The following is a 19595-nucleotide window of genomic DNA, read 5'->3' as shown; positions in this document are numbered from 1 at the left end:
TGACTGGACCATGGCATCAATATGGTCACACTAGACCTGACCAAGTCCCTTTCCAGCACTGGCCATCAGGGATGGAGCACCGATAACTGTCGATAGGCGAACAGAGAACCAGATGATTGCCCTCGCAATAATGTAAAAAATAAATAATTAGCTGTTTCCAAATAATCCAAATTCCAAATTCCTTGCACTAAGAGCTGCCGTGCGTGAGTGTGTCGCTGTGAGTGTGTCCGGGCAGTATCGTGTCTCGCTCCCCAAACAACTACAACTGAAAAATAAGCAAGAAAATTGCTGAAGAAAATCCCCAAATCGAAAATCGAGTGAAAGTTTTTCTCGTCTTTGTTTTGTAATTGTGATTTTCCTGCCTGCCAGCCCGCATTACTGGCAATATTGGATCGACGGCTATATCGACGCTGCTGCGGGCGCGGGTGGCTGACGCGATTATAGCAATACTAATACCTATATAGCTACCATAGCTCTCGCGGGCCGATTTCTTGGCCCTATTGTGATTGTGACAGCGCCAGTGTTATATATTTAAATCGAATCGAATTGAAACGCCGTCGCAGTCGCGTTTTCTGGGACTGCTGCAAAAGGCCTTGCGAATTTCTGCGCCAGGTACTGTGGGATGGCACGGGGAGAATCCCAATAAGAAACTAGCGCGAAAACCCTCTCCCCACCCCCCTCTTACATACCCACGTACATCGCACGCGATACATACATTTATACACAAGCGAATAATGACAAGAAACAATTGCAAGCGACCCAGTAGTGGCACCACCACTACCACCAGTACCATAGCCAGCACCAGACCCAATCCAATCCAATTCAATCCCAGGGACCGAGACCCCCGAAGGTTGACTGTGACGCCACTGGGGGAACCGAGCCAAGCAGATGTATCTGTGGATGTATCTGCGAATTATGTCTCAGGGTCAAGGACATTGCCTCTGCTTCGCTAACCGTTGTTTGACCTTATTAACAAGTTGGGAACGGTGGTGGCGGGCACCGAATATGGGAATACCCTTGCAGGTGGCATATTTCCAAGGCGGTCTTAGGTCAGAGTGGTCCGATCCCACTTTGTTTGTGTAACGTATAATTTCTATTAGTATTTCCCTCGTTACCCAGGTTAAATTGTATTCCACATCAGCGGATTAAATATCCTAAGGCAGGCTAAAAGATACAGAGGTTAAACATTGAACAAACTTATTTGCGGAGTCTAGGTTATCACAAAAACAAAAGTAAATATAAACATTTAGATCAAATATTCCTGTGACAGCTTTGTAATGTTCTGGTCGGACAGTAAGAAATTATCATATCATATCGTAAGTCGCCAGCTTGTTTCTTTAAGAAAACTTGTATCTTAGTTTTATATTATCCATTATATTGAATCAACGATATCTATTGGAAGTTGACCATTATAGAACCAACGTTTTGAGCCTAATTTAATTGTGATAACCATGTAAACTATATATTTCCCCTGCATTCTTGTAGACAAAGCTAACATCCAACACCGTTCATTAACAGAGCAACTGCATCACTCTGGCTGGCTCCGCGCACAAAACGATGTGCGATACCAAAGACGATGCGCAGAAATGGAAATGTGAAATTTGCACCTACGAGAACTACCCATCCTCGCTAAAATGCACCATGTGCCAGGCTTCAAAGCCGCTGCTCAACGAGGACATCTTCCGGTAAGGCAATCCTGTCGAGCTCTGACGTACCACTCTTGCTCATTATTCAACTCATTTGCAGTCTGAGTCCGGCGCAGGACAGCAGCTGCAATACGGAGGAGGCGGCTGCCGTTGAAGTGGCCGTAATGTCGCCCACGCCCTCGTCCACGTGCTACTCGCTCCAGCCGCCGAACCAGGCGCGGCAGAGCAACGTGGCGGACAGCGAAAAGTGGCCCTGCAAGGTGTGCACCTATCTCAACTGGCCGCGCAGCCTGCGGTGCATCCAGTGCTGCACGAAGCGCGGCGGCGAGGTGGTCATCGAGCGGGGCAATAGGGACAACGAGGCGGATGCGGAACGCGCAGGGGAGGCACTGCAAGCCCTTCGCATCAGCGGATCGGAGGAGAACCTGGCCAAGAAGCCGGCCCAGCTAATCGGGGCCACGGCCTCGAATCGCTTGAGCCTCAGTCCGGGCATCGACGATGCCACGCACCTGAACAACCTCGCCAATGCATCCCACAACCAGTCGCAGTCGCAGTCCCAGCACCGACAGCCTGCCCACCAGCAGCAGATGCAGCTCCAGCTGCAGCCTCAGCAGCAGCGGGAATCCTCCTCCTCCGCAGCCGTCCCAGCGCCGCAGCATAAGCAGTGCTATGTGGCCAAGTGGGCGTGTAACGTATGTTCCAGGCAGGCTATCCTATCCATAGTAACTGAAAGCATTTATCCTTCCCAGTCGTGCACCTACGAGAACTGGCCGCGAAGCATCAAGTGCTCCATGTGCGGCAAGACGAGGGAGATCAGTGGGTCGCAGAACGACTTGCACGCCTCCTCTAGCCTAAACAGCCAGGAGGAGCATCAGCATCAGCAACAGCAGCAGCAGCAGCAGCAGCAACAAAACGTGGACACCGTCAGCGTCAACAACTCATTCAATAAGAAGCACATTTACCAACTGGGTAAGGGCTGAAATCAGGATTCGGACGGGATGATTGACTAATCAATTTCCCCTTCCAGGTTCTTCGGAAACCATCAACAACTGTGATACGCTGCAAGAGCGGCAGGAGCGCCGCCAGCGTCAAATCCGGCGCCAGGTGGACTGGCAATGGCTGAACGCCTGCCTGGGCGTCGTAGAGAACAACTACAGCGCCGTGGAGGCATACCTGTCCTGCGGCGGCAACCCTGCCCGCTCGCTGACCAGCACGGAGATCGCCGCTCTCAACCGCAACTCGGCCTTCGACGTGGGCCACACCCTGATCCACCTGGCCATTCGGTTTCATCGCGAGGAGATGCTGCCCATGCTGCTGGCCCAGATCTCTGGCTCGGGGCCGGGCATCAAGCGCGTACCGTCATACGTGGCTCCCGACTTGGCGGCCGACATCCGGCGCCACTTTGCCAATACCCTGCGCCTGCGCAAGTCCGGCCTCCCCTGCCACTATGTGCAAAAGCACGCCACCTTCGCCCTCCCCGCCGAGATTGAGGAGCTGCCGATCCCCATACAGGAACAGCTCTACGATGAGCTGCTCGACCGCGACGCCCAAAAGCAGCTGGAGACGCCGCCGCCGGCTCTGAACTGGTCGCTGGAGATCACTGCTCGCCTCAGCTCCCGGATGTTCGTCCTGTGGAACCGCAGCGCGGGCGACTGCCTTCTGGACTCAGCCATGCAGGCCACCTGGGGCGTCTTCGATCGCGACAACATCCTGCGGCGGGCACTCGCTGATACACTGCACCAGTGCGGACACGTGTAAGTGAAACATTCGTCTTTTTATTCATCTGTCAAGAAATGATATTAATTTACAATTGTGATCAAAGAACCTATGATCATGTAATATTTACAAAAAAATGTTTTTCCTTATTAAATATTAAACATTGTATGCCGATGTAAGTTACCCAAAACTAACATCTTTGCCATTTTATTGTAGGTTTTTTACTCGCTGGAAAGAGTACGAGATGCTGCAGGCTTCGATGCTGCACTTCACGCTGGAGGACTCGCAGTTCGAGGAGGATTGGAGCACACTTCTCTCGCTGGCCAGCCAACCGGGATCGTCTTTGGAGCAGCTGCACATCTTTGCGCTGGCGCACATCCTTCGACGTCCCATCATCGTGTACGGCGTCAAGTACGTGAAGAGTTTTCGGGGCGAGGACATCGGCTATGCGCGATTCGAAGGTGATTTCGATCGACTTTTGTTTTCTTTCATTGCATTAATTTCTTTGTCTTGCATTCCAGGTGTCTACTTGCCTTTGTTCTGGGATCAAAACTTCTGCACCAAGTCACCGATAGCACTGGGCTATACGCGCGGCCACTTCAGCGCCCTGGTGCCCATGGAACCCTTCACGCGCATCGATGGACGGCGCGACGACGTCGAGGATGTGACGTACCTGCCGCTGATGGACTGTGAACTGAAGCTTTTGCCCATACATTTCCTCACACAGTCCGAGGTGAGAGATTCTTAAGTAACTTATATATATTTGGCAATCAACCGAGTTGCCTTTAACCAAATTAGTATTTAGTATTTAAAACAATGAGCTTATTACAATTCTTTGTTTCTTTGTAGGTGGGCAACGAGGAGTCGATGATGCGCCACTGGCTGGATGTGTGCGTAACCGATGGAGGGCTGCTGGTGGCGCAACAGAAGCTCAGCAAACGTCCATTGCTGGTCGCCCAGATGCTGGAAGAGTGGCTTAATCACTACCGCCGCATTGCGTAAGCGTGACTTGATCTTTTGCCAAAGATTAATTACTGATTAATTTTTGACCTGCCTTGCAGACAAGTGATAACGGCGCCCTTCATTCGTCGACCCCAAATCACACACTACTCCAGTGATGGCGACTCGGACGAGGAGTAATTGCGACACATCCGTCAACCAGCTTTAGATTAGATTTGTGTGCATATTATTGAATATTGAATATCCTTATTTTGTACTTTTGGCGATCGCTAGCAGAAGATGTTGAGAGGTGAAGAACAAGTGCAGATCCTACACACTTGCACTCGCAGTTAGCTAAAGGAAACTATAGAGAATACATATGGAAATATTGCAAGCAGTTGAAAAGTTGTAGTTGTAACTAAATTGAAGGCAAACTAAAGGTTATGCAGCAAAGTACGAAATAGATTGATTGACGAATGTATATCATATCCGTTCCCAATTCAACGTTCGTTGATTTTAGTCAAATTTATTCACACTGGGTCGCCGAGGCATTGTAGACCATATAGTAAACGAAATTGAAGCTATACACTGGTAGATCTATTTACACTCACATCTCAAACAATCCATTAAATGAATACGTGGCCGACAGGCAGAAGAGAACTTAAGCGGTGGAACGCATACACCTATGAACACCCACGAAAACCGTCGACGGTGCGGGCTTAAATTATTACAAATCTCAATGACCTATTACATTTTAAACAGGTGGCGAGTACACAGCATAGTAATACTGTCGGTGAATATGAAATCGTCATTGAAATGTTAATTGATAGTTTATAAAACACTTTTTGGAATTATTATGAATCATTACACATTCATGCCTATAAATATAATATATATAATTATATAACATATATAGAAATCCTATGGTTCTAGAAAGTTGAACAAAGGGCCAATAACATAATGAATTTTACTCTAACTGTATTATAAATGGAATTTTATCTCATTATTATTTTTGTTAGTAATGTTATTACAATTATTATTATTACTACCTTTTAAGAAAGCTTACTGTGCAAATGTACACGCAAAACGCATAAAAAAGAAATCACTTATTTAAATAAAAGTTTTAAGTAAAGATTTAAACGAAAGCAAATGCTTAAAATGATTGGTTTTAATTCTTCTGAAAAAAAAGAGTTTATTATATCAAAAATTTAAATTTATAATGACTTGAAGGTTTATTTAAAAATTTTTTGTTAGCTAATGTTGTTAACTTGTAATTAACAAATTATAGAACATTTTATCCTGTAACATAGCTTTTTTATTTATTTATTTATATAAAGCTAGCTTTTAGTAAAAACTAACAGCTAACTAAATTAAGAGCATAGCAGTAATTTTTTTTTCACGAATATGGCCTTCCGCTCGTTTAAGGTGGCATTATTTAATTAGTTTAGGGGTTATATACAGTTAGAATGGCGAAAAAAAGAGAATTTTTAAAAAATTGTTCTGAGAAAAATATTTAATTTAATTATCTAATATTTATTACTCATATTATGTTATATTTAAACTGTGTTTTATGACTAATTATTGAAATTAAAAAAAAATATTTTTTAGCAAATATTTCGGTCTTAAAGTGCTAATTGAAAAAAATGAAAAAAAAAAAACAGTTTGAACAATTCTAAGTTTATGTATGAGATTTGTTTCAGCAACGACAGTTATAATTGTTGTATATAGGGTTTGCTAAAATGGTTACAGGGATAAGGTAGGGCAAGAGATTAGGATGTGTTCTTGTAACATAGCTTATTTAAGTCAGTTGTCATTCGATATTTTTTAATTTTATTCCATTTTTATCACCATCGTGCATTTGTGTGCTGATTTCTATTAGTTCTGTTTTTTATTATCATATAGTACCCAAACACATATTTAATAATAATAATTTTAATTATTTTTTTATGTTTATTTAGGATTTATTCCCTATGTAACCTCTAGCTCACGCTTTACGCTCTCTTCTAGCCAAGTTTTGCACCAGTTGAAACTTATCCACGTTCTCTACCTTTCCGTATTTTTTATCTGTGCAGTACATTTTGTGCCTATTTTAGTGTATTTTTCAGAGCACGATGTTTTTACCGTCCGAGCGGTATCTCTCAGATACTTAGTCGTTTTTTTTGCTGCCGTCGGTTTCGTTGCTGGTGCGGTGCGGTGTTTTCTGGTCGCAGCTCGGATTTGGATTTGAGAATCAGACTTTCAGGCACTTAAAAAGCCACCATTTTTCCCTGTGTTCTTTGTCGGCGAATTAAATTTGCGAGTCCACAAGCGTAATTGCAAAACGCAAAACTTACTTTCGTCGTTTGCGAACACAGCAACCACTCTCTTACCGAAATTCACAAGCTCACACTCACAATCGCGCTACGCAGATTGCGAATGCATACGGCGAAAGATACAAATAGAAAAAATCTAAGCAGAAGGAAAATTTTGTTAGTGAAGTGAAGAGGAAGTAGTGGTGACCTGTGCGCGAGTATTTGTGCTTTCACCGTGTGTGTCTCTCTGTTCTAGTGTTTGTGCGAATCCCTCCCCCGTTTTGCAGGCGCAAGAGCGAAGAGCATAGCAGTATAAAGTATCTTGCCATGGGTAAGTTATCTTCCGACACACAGATACTCTCTCTTCTTTTATGTATGTGTGCGTGTGTGTGTCTGCGCAAAGTTATCGAAAGGGGGTGGTGGGTGGTGCGATAGCAGCATTATGGCATTATCGGCCTTATCGTATCGGGAGTGGTTAAGAAGAGGGAATGGTCTCAGGTGTTCTCTCTCCTGTTTTCCCCGTCCCGTCTCGCGCCCTCACTCCCACTTGGACCGACCGGTGGGTCGGTCATCAATCAATAACGGTCAGCTGAGAGTTGGATCTCCTCCTCGCCGCTCTCTCACTAACACTGCCCCACTCGCATATGATTGTAGTCCACGTCCACTCCCTATTTTAATTTCTCAGCTGCGACCAAGGCGATGACGTCAGTGTTGTTGTAAGAACAAGTTTCGTGTTTGCTTCTTTATTTCATTTTTCGCCCCAAATTGAGGTGATATCAGAGAAGGAGGAGCGAGAAGCTAAAAACCTGACCGAATAAACCTCAAAGTGCTTGTGCATGCACTGCAATTACACACGATACCGTTAGGGCGTCCCCGCCGTGAGAGACGCTCTCGAATAACCTGTAAACCGTTCGATGTGAATGGGCTCTGGGATTCTTACATTCGCTTTGCTGCCATCTCCGGTTGCCGTTGCAAAGGGCTTTTATACCGCTATTCGAGACTTGTATGTACTTGTATTGTCAATGATTAATTACTCGGCTACTCCGCTACTGGCCCTAATTGAGTTCATGTGCATACACTGGGGGAAAAACAGGTGTTATGCCTTCCACTTTGTGAGGGAAACATTTTGGATAATTTCTTATGTTCATTAAAAATCTCGGTTAACTTGAAATATCCAGGTTTTCTTTCAGTTAATAACTGGAACAAGATGTATCATTGCATACTTTTTTGGACCTAAGCTGTAGTTTTGAAATTAATAGAGATCTTTTCAAGAGAATTTAGATTACATTTTACATTTTACATTTTATTTTATCAAAATGATATTTTTCTTAATTACTAAAGAGTAATAAGATTTTAAGTCTATGAGACATGAGCCAACATTCCTCGATGATAAGTAAAAAATAAATATAAAACAGTTGACTGTTTTTTCCGAGTGGATGTGTTTCGACTACAAGTAGTCGCATGCGTGCCTAAAATGCCTAATTGAGTTGGACTTGTGAGGATGGGGAAGTGGACGTGGACGTCCATGTGGTGGACCCCATAATGTGCAGGCGCTCCTTGTCGCAAAAGGCTTAACAATAGCCATCCGAATCTCCATCTCCGGCTAAGGCGGCAACAACTGCTCGACATGAACTCATGGCGAGCGCATTGACTTCCACTGGGTTTCCTTTTTCGTTTGGCTCGTTTGCTCGTGCTCAAATGAAAACGAAAGGGGCGAACGACTCCCCGATCACCACCCCCCGCTCATTCATTTAGTGGGATTTTTCTCATTTATTTTGTCCGTTGATTTGTTCGTCTCCGTCGTGCATTTCATGGTGTTTCGTAGCGTTTCCCAGGCGGGGTTATATAGGTCAGAGCACTTGCATAGAAAGTGGCATCTCCTCTTATGTCGTGTCCCCCATTCCGCCTCCCCTACCCACCCATTTTCCACCCCCTCCCCCACCCGTTCACTTGCCTAATTGAATGCTATTTTCGTAGACGCAGCGTCATCAGATGCATTTGTGTGTGGGGCTGCTCTTTTCACTTTTCTTCTAATAAGCATACAGGAAGCACTTTCAAATCGACCGAAGCACCGAAAACTCTAATCTAACTTTGGGTATATATGTATATACATACATATGTAAGTGCGATGCGTCAGGTAGCACAGCATAAAAAAAAACACTTGCAGAGCAGTTTAAATTTGATGAGTAATGCGGGAAAGATACAAGCATATATCTATGTATAGCAGCGGTCAAGACATGATAAAAATCTGCCGTGCTTTTGGATAGCTAGAGAGTTTTAAAATATTTAAATATAAACAGAAATTTTCGCATTATATTTTATACCTGGGATACCTTCTGAAGTGCAATTTTTGATCATTGATCATTTTTCATAATTCTTTATGATGTAAAGTATTATATTTTTTATCTTTATTATTATTATTTTATTCAATACACAGAAGCTTATTAAATGAGGTACGAAAACTTTAATGGATTTCGGATTCATACTTTAGTGGCCACAACTGTTGATTTGCTTTGCCAAATATACATTTGTGTATATTATGTTATTGCTCTTCCAAACTAGAAATGTTTGTGCGTACAAACAGACCATTCGTGGGTGAACAGTGGGCAGTGGAATGCACAAGAGAGCGATGTTTGCTTTCGGTTTTATTTATTGTCTGCCAGCTAGCTCATTTCCAGGCATGTCGGAGGGGTCGGAGTGGCGTTCCCACCGCGCTCCACCTGTTTCCGCCTGTCGCCTTGACCTGCTTTGTCCTCGACATTATCCTGCTCGAATTCAGTCAAGGATTTGACGCACTTGCTCATGGTGAACTCGCACAATGCGCATTGAGTGCATGTCGTGCCAGTGACGAAGGTCGTTTCTCTCTCTGGCTTTATTGGCTTTCCACTTTTCCAATTCGATTTTTCTTGCACACAAAAAATTAATGTGTAACTATGCAGCTTTAAAGTTCATAGTACTTAAAAACTTTGTATCTTCTGCTATAAAATCAGTAATAAATATCTGTTTTGGCTTATAATTTGTAAACTCTGGGGAGATTATAATAAAACTTTTTAAAAAACTCGTCTCGTTTGAAAAAATAAATACTTTATGTGGCAGAAAATGTAAATATTTAGTAAGTATCAATATTATGGTTATATATTTATATTTCGACAGACAGTTTTTGTTGTGTATGGCTATATGTTTCCCGACTATATTGCTGTAATTTTCCCCTTTAAGGTTAGGTTTGTTTTGGCTTTTTGGGCGCGGCAGAAATTAATTAAAATATTTTCGCTGCCCTGCAGCTTGACCTCTCCACATCGGATCGATGGGGCCGCTGAGGCATGTTCGAAAAATGCGACTGTAACCTTGGACTTGCCCCCTGGCAGCCGGACGGGTTTTTTATTATATATTTTCGGACCGACTTTTCGTATTTCGTATTTCGTATTGTTTGTTTGTATTTCAAATTCGAGCGTGCTCCAGCGCAGCCCAACCAGTTTGTTTGCGGGACGGTCCCAAGTTGTGGCAGATATTCGTAGTCGTACTCGCACAACTCCGGAGCTCGAACCTCGACGATGACATCATCACCGACACTAAAATCGCTCTGCGCAATTACAATAAAATAACACTGAAAATGTGCGCTCAAACTTTTATTGTACTAACTTGGAACCGACGACGACGCCGCTTTGCCGGCTCTCTGTTGCATAAAAATGTAATTTTCGCTGGATTTGTTAGCCAATTATCGGGTGGCTGTTAATGCGGGAAAAAAAGAGCTGAGAACCCAATAAACAAAACGCCAAAATCAATATGCAAATTGCGGAAAAATGTGTGTGATTGCATAATAAACAAGCCGAAAGGCAGGAAAACATAAATGAAATTAATTAAAAGTAGCGAAACACGTACACAAACTTTAAACAAACCCGCACGCATACACTCACGTACCGCTTGCCGCGGGGACGGAAGTCCACGTTGGTGACGAAAGCCCCTGTATCTGTATCTGCTATAGCGCTCATCATTGTATCTGTATCTGTATCTGTACTATCAGGTCGTGTGTCATTCCCACTGGACCGCTGGCTGTGAAAAATTTCGGTGCCGTCACCGCACAAATAAATATTCATTCTTGAATTTGTGTATATATTATAATCGCTGTGTAGGTAGTTTGGCAGATTGACTTTGCAAAGCAATCGTTAACATACATATATTGAGTAGAGGTATTGGGTTTAATATCAAAACAAACAGTGGGGAGAACTGATAATGAGCACGGCACTCCCTTGAAATCATGTATGTATAATGGACAGCTTGGAGGGTCTTTTTATGCATTTTTATTTATGGCAAAGTTCATTGCACTTAGAACAAGATATCCAATAAACAGACAATTAAGTTATACTTACATATGTTCCCGAGACTGTAACCTTTATTAAAATATTTTCAGTTCAATCATGAGTGGAACTAACACACTTCTTACAAGATTATGGGTTGAAGATTAGAGTAAACACACAATCAATAAGCTATATCTTGAGTAATTCTCTTGTATTGTATTACTTGTGGTTCTAACTAAGCATTATACCTCATATAACCGTTATAATATAAGATAAAGGCTAGTACCGTTATGCGGCATACGTCACTATTATAAAACAAGTTAACGGCATTCATACACTTGAGCTCCGGGCTTATCAATAATTTCTATTTTGGAAGTAACCCAAAAAGGCAACAACTTTAGACCAAACTGTGGAAAAAACAAAAAAAATCCAAAAGGCCTGAAAAAACAACAGAGAGATGGAAAAAGTGTTCAGACGGCGCGCTATAATGTGGTTTGGCTTCCATACATATATGTATTTATATACCCTCTTTATACGCTGCAACCGGCTGCTTTTAGCCGTTGTGTGGTTGTGCTGTTCTGCCGTCTATTTAATCAACCGCAGACTGCTGCCGCCGACTGCCTCTGGTGGACAAGAAAGCCGCCAGAACAGATCAACACATCAGTCATGGCCAACAATTAGTTTCGATGCGTTCTGCCGTCATGGTTCTGGGTTCTGTGCTCTGAGTTCTGCGTTCTGGATCCCCTACATGAAAGTCAACGAAAGACAACGGGTTGACTGTCTCAAAACGTATAAGAATATTATGTGGTAGCATGTAAGCTAACGCATGATAAATGGATTTGTAGATTCTGTACATAATTCTTTGCCACTTTTTTTTGGAAAGCTCCTCTGTATGTCAAAATATTATTAACAAAACAACATACCGAAATGTCCAAACAATTTGCTCTTATTGTTCGAGTCTTTTAAAAAACGGAACCAACTTTTTGATAATTAACACAGTAAAATCTTTACGAAAATACCCTTTCCCATTTAGTGCAAAAAAAAATAGGAAAAAATAAACCAGCAAACAAATACCTTGGTCTTGTTAGGTCATTGATCAAACAGGTGATAAGGCTTATAATTATCTAGATGACTTTTGCTCAAATAAACTGGATAAAGCAATACTGAAGTGCCTTCCAAGAAATCGCTTTGTTTTCAGCGTTTCTCAAAAGGTTGCAATTTTGACCCTTCTCGCATTCTTGGTAAATTTTTATGAATGCACCTTTTGTTATCTTTGCTGCTGAGTGGGTTTCGTTTTTCGCCCCATTCCACCTTGATGTTTATTTGCAATTTACTGGGATATTTCCCACACTTTATATACTGACATGCATGCAAATGTGGAGGTTCCATGTCAGATCTATTTAACCTGTTCCACAGTTGTGTACATTAACGAACGGCAAGTGTGTGTGCTGGTTTTTTATATAAATAAAATATCTGGCGGTAAGTGTGTGCTGCCCTTGGCCTTATCAATGATAAGATTAATTGCTTGCCAGGCGCATGAGTCACACCGGCCTAAGAACGATTTACGGGTATGTCGGGGTGTGTAGAACAGTTGGCCTGCCTGAGACTGTCAATATGGGCAAACAAGTGTGGGGGACGGACACACATGTAACTAATATTTGTGCCATACGATATACGGATACATATATACAGAACATCCATAGACAGACCGATATACCGATATACCCTCGCACATTCGGAATGGGGCTGCAAACTGAGAGCGGCCAAACGGGGCAAGGTTGGGGCATTATCGCATCACATGCATATGACATCAGCGCAACACTGCGTATACGTAATCTGGCGATAGCGCTGATTGAATGAATTGGATTGAAAGCGACTGGCCCAAGCTCAACTAACCGGTGATCTCTTGTTTCTCCTCCATCCCCCGCCAACAGGTAAACAAAAAATCTACTGTGCAAAATGCACGAAAAAGTGCTCCGGCGAGGTGCTTCGCGTGGCGGACAACCACTTCCACAAGGCCTGCTTCCAGTGCTGCCAGTGCAAGAAGTCGCTGGCCACCGGCGGATTCTTCACAAAGGACAGCGCCTACTACTGCATACCGGACTACCAGCGGCTGTACGGCACCAAGTGCGCCAACTGCCAGCAGTACGTGGAGGGCGAGGTGGTCAGCACCATGGGCAAGACCTATCACCAGAAGTGCTTCACCTGCTCCAAGTGCAAGCAGCCCTTTAAGTCGGGAAGCAAGGTAAGTCATTGTGTACCTCGAAATGTAGTCGAGTCATGGAGTCTTCAACTCGAAGAAAAGTATAGCCTTAACGTAAATACGTAATCTCTCCGTTGCCAGCAACACTTAAATAGCTTGTTCTATGCCAGGTAGCAAAGAAATCTCTAGAAATTTGAAAGTGCCCTTCATTGGGCCTTAATATATCTTAACACAGAAGTTTAATAGAAGATTCCAAACCTTAAATGTAAATTTAATTTGATTCTTAATAAAACTGAAATAATATAGGTAAAATGGGCCTTACGTTTTAGAAATACCCCAAACCCGTAAAATGGCTTGCATTCAAATCGAGTTTAATAAACTTAGAGCGGTTTTAGTTAATTAAATAAATCAATTTAAATAATAATTGTGTATAGGATAATACGTTTATAAAATGTTTATTTTTAAATAATACATGTCATATGTGTATAGCGCAGAAATATATAAGCTCGTAGCTTGTAGCGTTATGAAGTGCTATAAATACAGTACAAATACAATACAAGATTGGTTTATACAAGGGCTACAGCAAGCTCTAAAGATTTGAAGTCAATATAATTTAATGTAGAAGTTTAATACATATGTGGTTCCAAACCGAATAAAAGTCTAGTTTGGGAAGATCTATTTTTCATCAAAAACATTCTAATCCCTTTCACATGCACTTTCAGGTGACCAATACCGGAAAGGAGGTGCTCTGCGAGCAGTGCGTCTCTGGGGCTCCAGTGTCGCCCAGTCGCCAGGCGGTCGGTGGGGGCGTCTCCTCGCCAGCTCCGCCGGCGGAGAGTCCGACGAGGGCCACCGCCCACCAGCAGCATGGAGGGGTCGTCTCGCACAAGGCGCACCTGAAGGAGGACTACGATCCCAACGACTGCGCCGGATGCGGCGAGTTGCTGAAGGAGGGCCAGGCCCTGGTGGCGCTGGACAGGCAGTGGCACGTGTCCTGCTTCCGGTGCAAGGCCTGCCAGGCGGTGCTCAACGGGGAGTACATGGGCAAGGACGCGGTGCCCTACTGCGAGAAGTGCTACCAGAAGGGCTTCGGGGTGAAGTGTGCCTACTGCAGCCGCTTCATCAGCGGCAAGGTGCTGCAGGCGGGCGACAACCACCACTTCCATCCGACCTGTGCCCGCTGCACCAAGTGCGGCGATCCCTTCGGCGACGGCGAGGAGATGTACCTGCAGGGCAGTGCCATCTGGCATCCGCGGTGCGGTCCGGGTCCCTCTGAGTCCGGCATCATCCTGAACGGAGGCGGGGGCAACACCTCGGTGGTCGGAGGAGCCTCCAACGGCAACTTTACGGACACCGAGTGCGACCGGATGAGCTCCAGTGCCCTTAGCGAGATGGTAGGTAGTCGGATCTCCGGGAGGCTAACGCTAATGAGAAACAGCACGAGAATCCAACACGATCCCGAATTTAAGGCTGCTGAGCTTGCAACTAATTTGAATAATTTGAATGCTGCAAAAGTCACAAAAAGAGCACTTACACATCCATTACAAAACAAAAAAATTGGTCGGGATGGGTGATATTTCAGACCATTTTCAATAAATATATATATATATATATATATAACTTCTGATATATATATATATGAGCTCCAGAAACTCTATTGATATGTAAAGCAAAGCTTTTTTTAACCGAAAGGCTAGCAATAGTAATAGAAATATCGCCCATCTGAATTTACCATCCCGTGCACCAATTCACACACACAAACACATGCAATTTATGATTTTATAACTTCACTTTTATTGCATTTTAGTTGTTTTTAGCTTGCGTTTTTATTTTTCGTTCGTTTTCAGTACATCCGCTCCAGAACTCCGAGTTTTAATGGTTCACTTTATTCCTCTAGCCGCAAGGTTTGTTTTATGATTTTACTTCTACTTGATTCCCCTTCATTTTATGCCATCGTTTTGAATATGTACTAAACCTCCAAAGAAAAACACACGGCACTGCATGTAGAACATTTGCTTTGAGTTAAGAACTTACTAACTAGATTGTTTGTTGCAGCACTATCGAACGGTGAGTCCGGGTCTGATACTGCGGGAGTACGGGCGACCCAATGCCGAGGACATCTCGCGCATCTACACGTACAGCTATTTGACGGATGCGCCGCACTATCTGCGCAAGCCGATCGATCCGTATGACAAGACGCCGCTGTCGCCGCACTTCCACCGGCCCTCCTCCTACGCTACCACGGCCAGCAACGCGGGCTCCGTGGCCGGCAGCCGACCGCCGTCGCGTCCCCACTCGCGGACCCGCAGCGCCATGAAGGTCCTGGTCGACGCCATCCGCTCGGAGACGCCCCGGCCCAAGAGCCCGGGCATGAACAACGAGGAGCCTATCGAGCTGTCGCACTATCCGGCCGCCAAGAAGCCGCCGCCGGGCGAGCAGCCCAAGATCGAGCGGGACGACTTCCCCGCTCCGCCTTATCCCTACACGGATCCGGAGCGCCGGCGGCGGTACAGTGACACCTACAAGGGAGTGCCCCCATCGGACGACGAGGACGAGAACGTGGAGAATGGCAAGCAGAATGGCAAGGCCAAGAATGGCGAGGAACAGCAGTGGGTGTTAATAATATCATATTAGTATAATTATTATTAAAACTCCACTTCCAACAATAGACGCCTGCAACGCGAAGCCGAGCAGCTGGAGAAGCTCAACTCGGGCATCGGTTCTGCGATCGCCAAGGACCTTAAGGAGCACGCCAAGTACAGGAAGTGGAAGCAGAACAACCTGGATCCTCGCAACGCTTCCAGGACGCCCTCTGCTTCCAAGGAGCCGCTGTACAAATTGAGGTATGTAACTTACTTTGTAGGATATTAGTGCTTTTAATATCAGTTGATTTTGTAATTGTTGGCCTATTAAGAATTGTTTTCTTAGCTTGTGTATTTTGCACTTACTTGCAGTTCTTATTTGTTTTAATTTTAGATCGATAAGATTGCAAACACTATAGATTGCAATAATTCTATGGGAATGTGTTTTGTTTATTTTGAGACTCGCAGCTGTTTAATGTGTTTAGGTATATCACATCTAATACTAAAGATTAAAGTTACGCTAAAGATTTCAGCAACAGTTTACAAATAATTTTCTAACCTGCATAATAATTTCAAATCAGGTTAATATATGTACATTAGGGTGATCCAAAAAAAAACAGAGCTTTGAGACACAAAAAATCTATTCGAAAGCCAAAAAATTGTTCTTTAAGTTTTATGCGATGAAATAGGTGCCAAATTTATCATTCGACACGTGGGCCATCTCGAATTTAAGCAAAAAAATCTCTCCCATATTACACCCAGTCAACTTATTAAAATCGATTAAAATGTAGTCGAAATATGGAGAAGTCTACGCCACCTGGATGAAAATAAGTTTTTGATCAAAGTCAACAGTGCGTATGAGTGATAACCTTTATAGCCAATGCGCAATCCCTACAACGCATTTTTCAACCACTTTCTTTTGGTGCGCCTTAAATGTACAAATTTGAGCCACCCTAATGTACATAAGTATTTAAATCCTATATTTGAATATCAATCTTATATTTAAGATTCAATGTGATTTGAATCAACCAAAGTTATGCAACAAAATAATTAATTTTTTTTCATATTTGGCTGTGCTTGTTGTTTAATATAAAACAATTAAAACATCATTGTTTTATATTAGATATATTTTATAATACATACATTTAACGTTCATATTCGGCAATTGCAGATACGAATCGCCCATTGGGGCCTCGCCCTCGCGCAATCTGGACCACCAGAAGCCGTTCTACGAGGACGAGATGTTTGATCGCTCCACCAGCTATCGCGGCTCGCTTGGCAAATCGCTGGGAAACGCGCCCAGTTACAATGGTAATCCTCTAACCAGTTTAGCCTAAGACGCGTTTTTCAGGCGAGCGATTCGATACCGATACTATATATAGCCCAATTACGTTTATAGCCATACATTCCTACCGATCGCCGCCCAAGCCCGGATACGGATTCAAAACGACGACTCTGCCCTATATACGCAATGGCTACAGCTCCGTAAGTGCTGCCTGCTGCTTTCGATCGCATAGATCAGATCCTCTCGGTGCCGGGCTGTCGGTTGTGTCTTGTAGCTTACCCACTACCACTCGAACCCATATGTAGTCCCAAATAGTTATAACTCGATCTGTTGCTGACGGTGTTCGTTTGTCTTTCTCTCACCTTTTAATGCTGCCACTGCTCACTTGGATGAACTAACAATATATCAACTGGTTGGTCTGCTGCTTCATTGTGTGTCTTAATCCTACCTACCCTTCCTATGCTACCCAAACGAATCTATGTGTATGCTATTGTTGCCCTAACACCATCCCAAAAACAACCCACAAACTAACACCCATCCACACTGACTAAACGTGAACTCAAACATTTGCATCATGAACATCAACATCACTTGAACACCATCTACTCTGCTCAGTGGTGAGTGCGCTGCGCCATGTGCCCAAACCAGGATACGGCCTAGCACCACGCTCCCACACATTCAGCTCCACCACATCCGCTGCGGCCACGATGCATGGTGCCACTGTAAGACCGCTTTTGTTGTTGTTATGCGGTAGAATCCTTTGAATCCCTTTTTCGGTTAAATACTTGTTAGTGCCATCTGTTACTTTGCACTGGTTTTTGGTTGATTTTGGTTAATATGCATGTGACTCATAAGTGCTAGAACCGATTACTAAAAGGATGTCCTTTCTTAAACAGGACTTCTCTTATGGAGGACTTGGCGACAAAACCCACAGCACAGATTTGAGCTGCGGCAAATCGGAGGGTGAGTTAAAGCCTCCTTTTATATCCTCCTGGATATCCTGCTAATATGATCCGTTTGCAGTATCTGTGGACTCGATCACCGAGGGCGATAGACGCGCCCTGATGGGCGGCGACTTACCCGCCTCGAGCACTTACTCAGGAGCCCTCTCCTACCACTATCCGCAGGCCGGACTCATCCGTCGCAGTCTGCCCAACATGGCACACTCGATGCTGGTGCACGAACCGGCCAAGATCTACCCCTATCACCTACTGCTAATCACAAACTATCGTCTGCCTTCGGACGTTGATCGCTGTAACCTGGAGGTAGGTTCTGAAAGGCTTAAATAAACGCTATATTGATAGCCTTTGGTAAAGCTATCCATTTCATTAAAGACTTTACAATTTTTTAATTGTTATAATATTCTTTAAAAACAATATTTTTTTTTTATTTTTTGTTAATTAAATTATTAAATAAAAAAAAAATTTAAGTAAGAGAAAATATTAAAATTTATTTTAATAACTTGTATTTTAATAAAGAAAATCTATTTTTATTTGTATTTTTGTATTTTTTTTTGGTCTTTAAAATAACCAATGTTCTTAAAGAGTAAAACAAAAATCAAATGTAGTCACAGTTTTTTGATTTTTTAAATAATACCTATAATGATTACCGTTAAGGGTTTTAAATCTTTAAAGTTTTCTTAGACACCCCCGTTTATATTACGCAACTGGACACTAATTAACCATTTAATTTCAGCGTCATCTGTCGGACATCGAGTTCGAGCACATCTTGCAGTGCGCCAGGTCGGAATTCTATAGGCTTCCTCAGTGGCGGCGCAACGAGCTGAAGCGGCGGGTGAAGCTCTTCTAAGAGCCAAGTTAGGGCCGCCGGATCCGAGGATAGCTACCCAAGTGGAGGCTGTTTGCGACGAAACCAAAAGAATTCAACTTACCTTAACAACAGATGGTTATTACATATATGGACAAGATGAAAAACAATATAAAATGAAAACGAAATGGGAAACTATGCTAATTTCACAGCCAGTTTTGAAACACGCTTTAAATAGTTGATGCAAGTGAAACCAACTAAACTAAATTTAAATAAATAGTTACATTTACAGTGCGGAGCAGCTAGCGGGCAGCTCCTGTTTATTTTTTTAAGAATTAGTTGCGCTAACGCAAAATTGTAACTGAAAACTATATGAAAGGAACAGAAAATCCCAATAAAACGAAGTGTATACAGAATTAAATTAGTTAAACAATGCATGTCCGGCATGAAGGCTTTTTATACGCAGTGCAAAGTATATTAAACGCAGAAATAAACTGGACTTTTTTCTAAATTACACTTTAATTCAATCATGTTAACCAGCTTAAGAACCGAGAAGTGCATCAAAGAATGAGAAATTAATGTACCTACAGAAAAATCACACAGAAAAGAGCGAAACGTTAGATGTGTGGCATCAAATTTACGCTAAATCATAATGCAAATTTTATTTATTACTAAATATTTTATTTATTTATTTAAATAGAATATGTCAAAGAATAAACCAGAGATAATAAAACAGGACAAAAGTAATGTCAACGTGTTTACAATTATTCAAACATTTCGAGAGTGGTGAATATAATGTGGCTTAATCATAGATGATGTTTCCCCTTTCATCGAATCGACAAAGGCTAATACATGTTATATTATATGGCTT

General features: G+C 43.0%; 2 protein-coding genes across 11 annotated transcripts; both read left to right on the top strand.

The window, feature by feature from the left end:
• Window positions 1-2: 2 nt before the first annotated feature.
• Window positions 3-5460, top strand: LOC128251783 (ubiquitin thioesterase trabid). Of its 4 annotated transcripts, none has more exons than XM_052978953.1 (9): window positions 3-132; window positions 1519-1685; window positions 1747-2338; window positions 2396-2615; window positions 2674-3400; window positions 3579-3823; window positions 3884-4095; window positions 4212-4360; window positions 4424-5460. In XM_052978953.1, the coding sequence occupies exons 2-9, from the start codon at window positions 1558-1560 to the stop codon at window positions 4500-4502; spliced, it is 2352 nt and encodes a 783-aa protein (XP_052834913.1). In that variant the 5' UTR covers window positions 3-132; window positions 1519-1557; the 3' UTR covers window positions 4503-5460. The 4 variants fall into 4 exon arrangements, with proteins under 4 accessions (XP_052834913.1, XP_052834912.1, XP_052834911.1 ...); XM_052978952.1 differs by having other exon boundaries at window positions 91-217; XM_052978951.1 differs by having other exon boundaries at window positions 105-612; window positions 1486-1685.
• Window positions 5461-6324: 864 nt separating this feature from the next.
• On the top strand, window positions 6325-19471 carry LOC128251780 (actin-binding LIM protein 2). 7 transcript variants are annotated; one of them, XM_052978945.1, is made up of 11 exons: window positions 6325-6923; window positions 12822-13132; window positions 13813-14484; window positions 14938-14994; window positions 15146-15699; window positions 15760-15933; window positions 16844-16983; window positions 17573-17679; window positions 17854-17920; window positions 17981-18222; window positions 18653-19471. In XM_052978945.1, the coding sequence occupies exons 1-11, from the start codon at window positions 6920-6922 to the stop codon at window positions 18764-18766; spliced, it is 2442 nt and encodes an 813-aa protein (XP_052834905.1). In that variant the 5' UTR covers window positions 6325-6919; the 3' UTR covers window positions 18767-19471. The 7 variants fall into 7 exon arrangements, with proteins under 7 accessions (XP_052834905.1, XP_052834901.1, XP_052834903.1 ...); XM_052978941.1 differs by lacking the exons at window positions 6325-6923; window positions 17573-17679 and adding exons at window positions 12487-12664; window positions 17072-17157; XM_052978940.1 differs by lacking the exon at window positions 6325-6923 and adding an exon at window positions 12510-12664.
• Window positions 19472-19595: the final 124 nt, after the last annotated feature.

This window comes from Drosophila gunungcola, chromosome 3R (assembly GCF_025200985.1).
Source record: "Drosophila gunungcola strain Sukarami chromosome 3R, Dgunungcola_SK_2, whole genome shotgun sequence".
Taxonomy (NCBI): Eukaryota; Metazoa; Arthropoda; class Insecta; order Diptera; family Drosophilidae; genus Drosophila; species Drosophila gunungcola.
Note: the sequence above shows the minus strand (reverse complement) of the source record. Positions and strands in the feature narration are given on the sequence as shown.

Excerpts from the sequence above, each read along its gene's own strand:
- LOC128251780 (XM_052978941.1), top strand. The coding sequence starts at position 12,502 with ATGGGCAAACAAGTGTGGGGGACGGACACACATGTAACTAATATTTGT. Across the intron at positions 12,665-12,821 it reads GAGCGGCCAAACGGGGCAAG|GTAAACAAAAAATCTACTGT; the intron begins GTTGGGGCATTA and ends CCCCGCCAACAG. Across the intron at positions 17,158-17,853 it reads TACGCAATGGCTACAGCTCC|GACTTCTCTTATGGAGGACT; the intron begins GTAAGTGCTGCC and ends TTTCTTAAACAG.
- LOC128251783 (XM_052978953.1), top strand. The coding sequence starts at position 1,558 with ATGTGCGATACCAAAGACGATGCGCAGAAATGGAAATGTGAAATTTGC. Across the intron at positions 2,616-2,673 it reads GAAGCACATTTACCAACTGG|GTTCTTCGGAAACCATCAAC; the intron begins GTAAGGGCTGAA and ends TTCCCCTTCCAG. Across the intron at positions 3,401-3,578 it reads CTGCACCAGTGCGGACACGT|GTTTTTTACTCGCTGGAAAG; the intron begins GTAAGTGAAACA and ends ATTTTATTGTAG.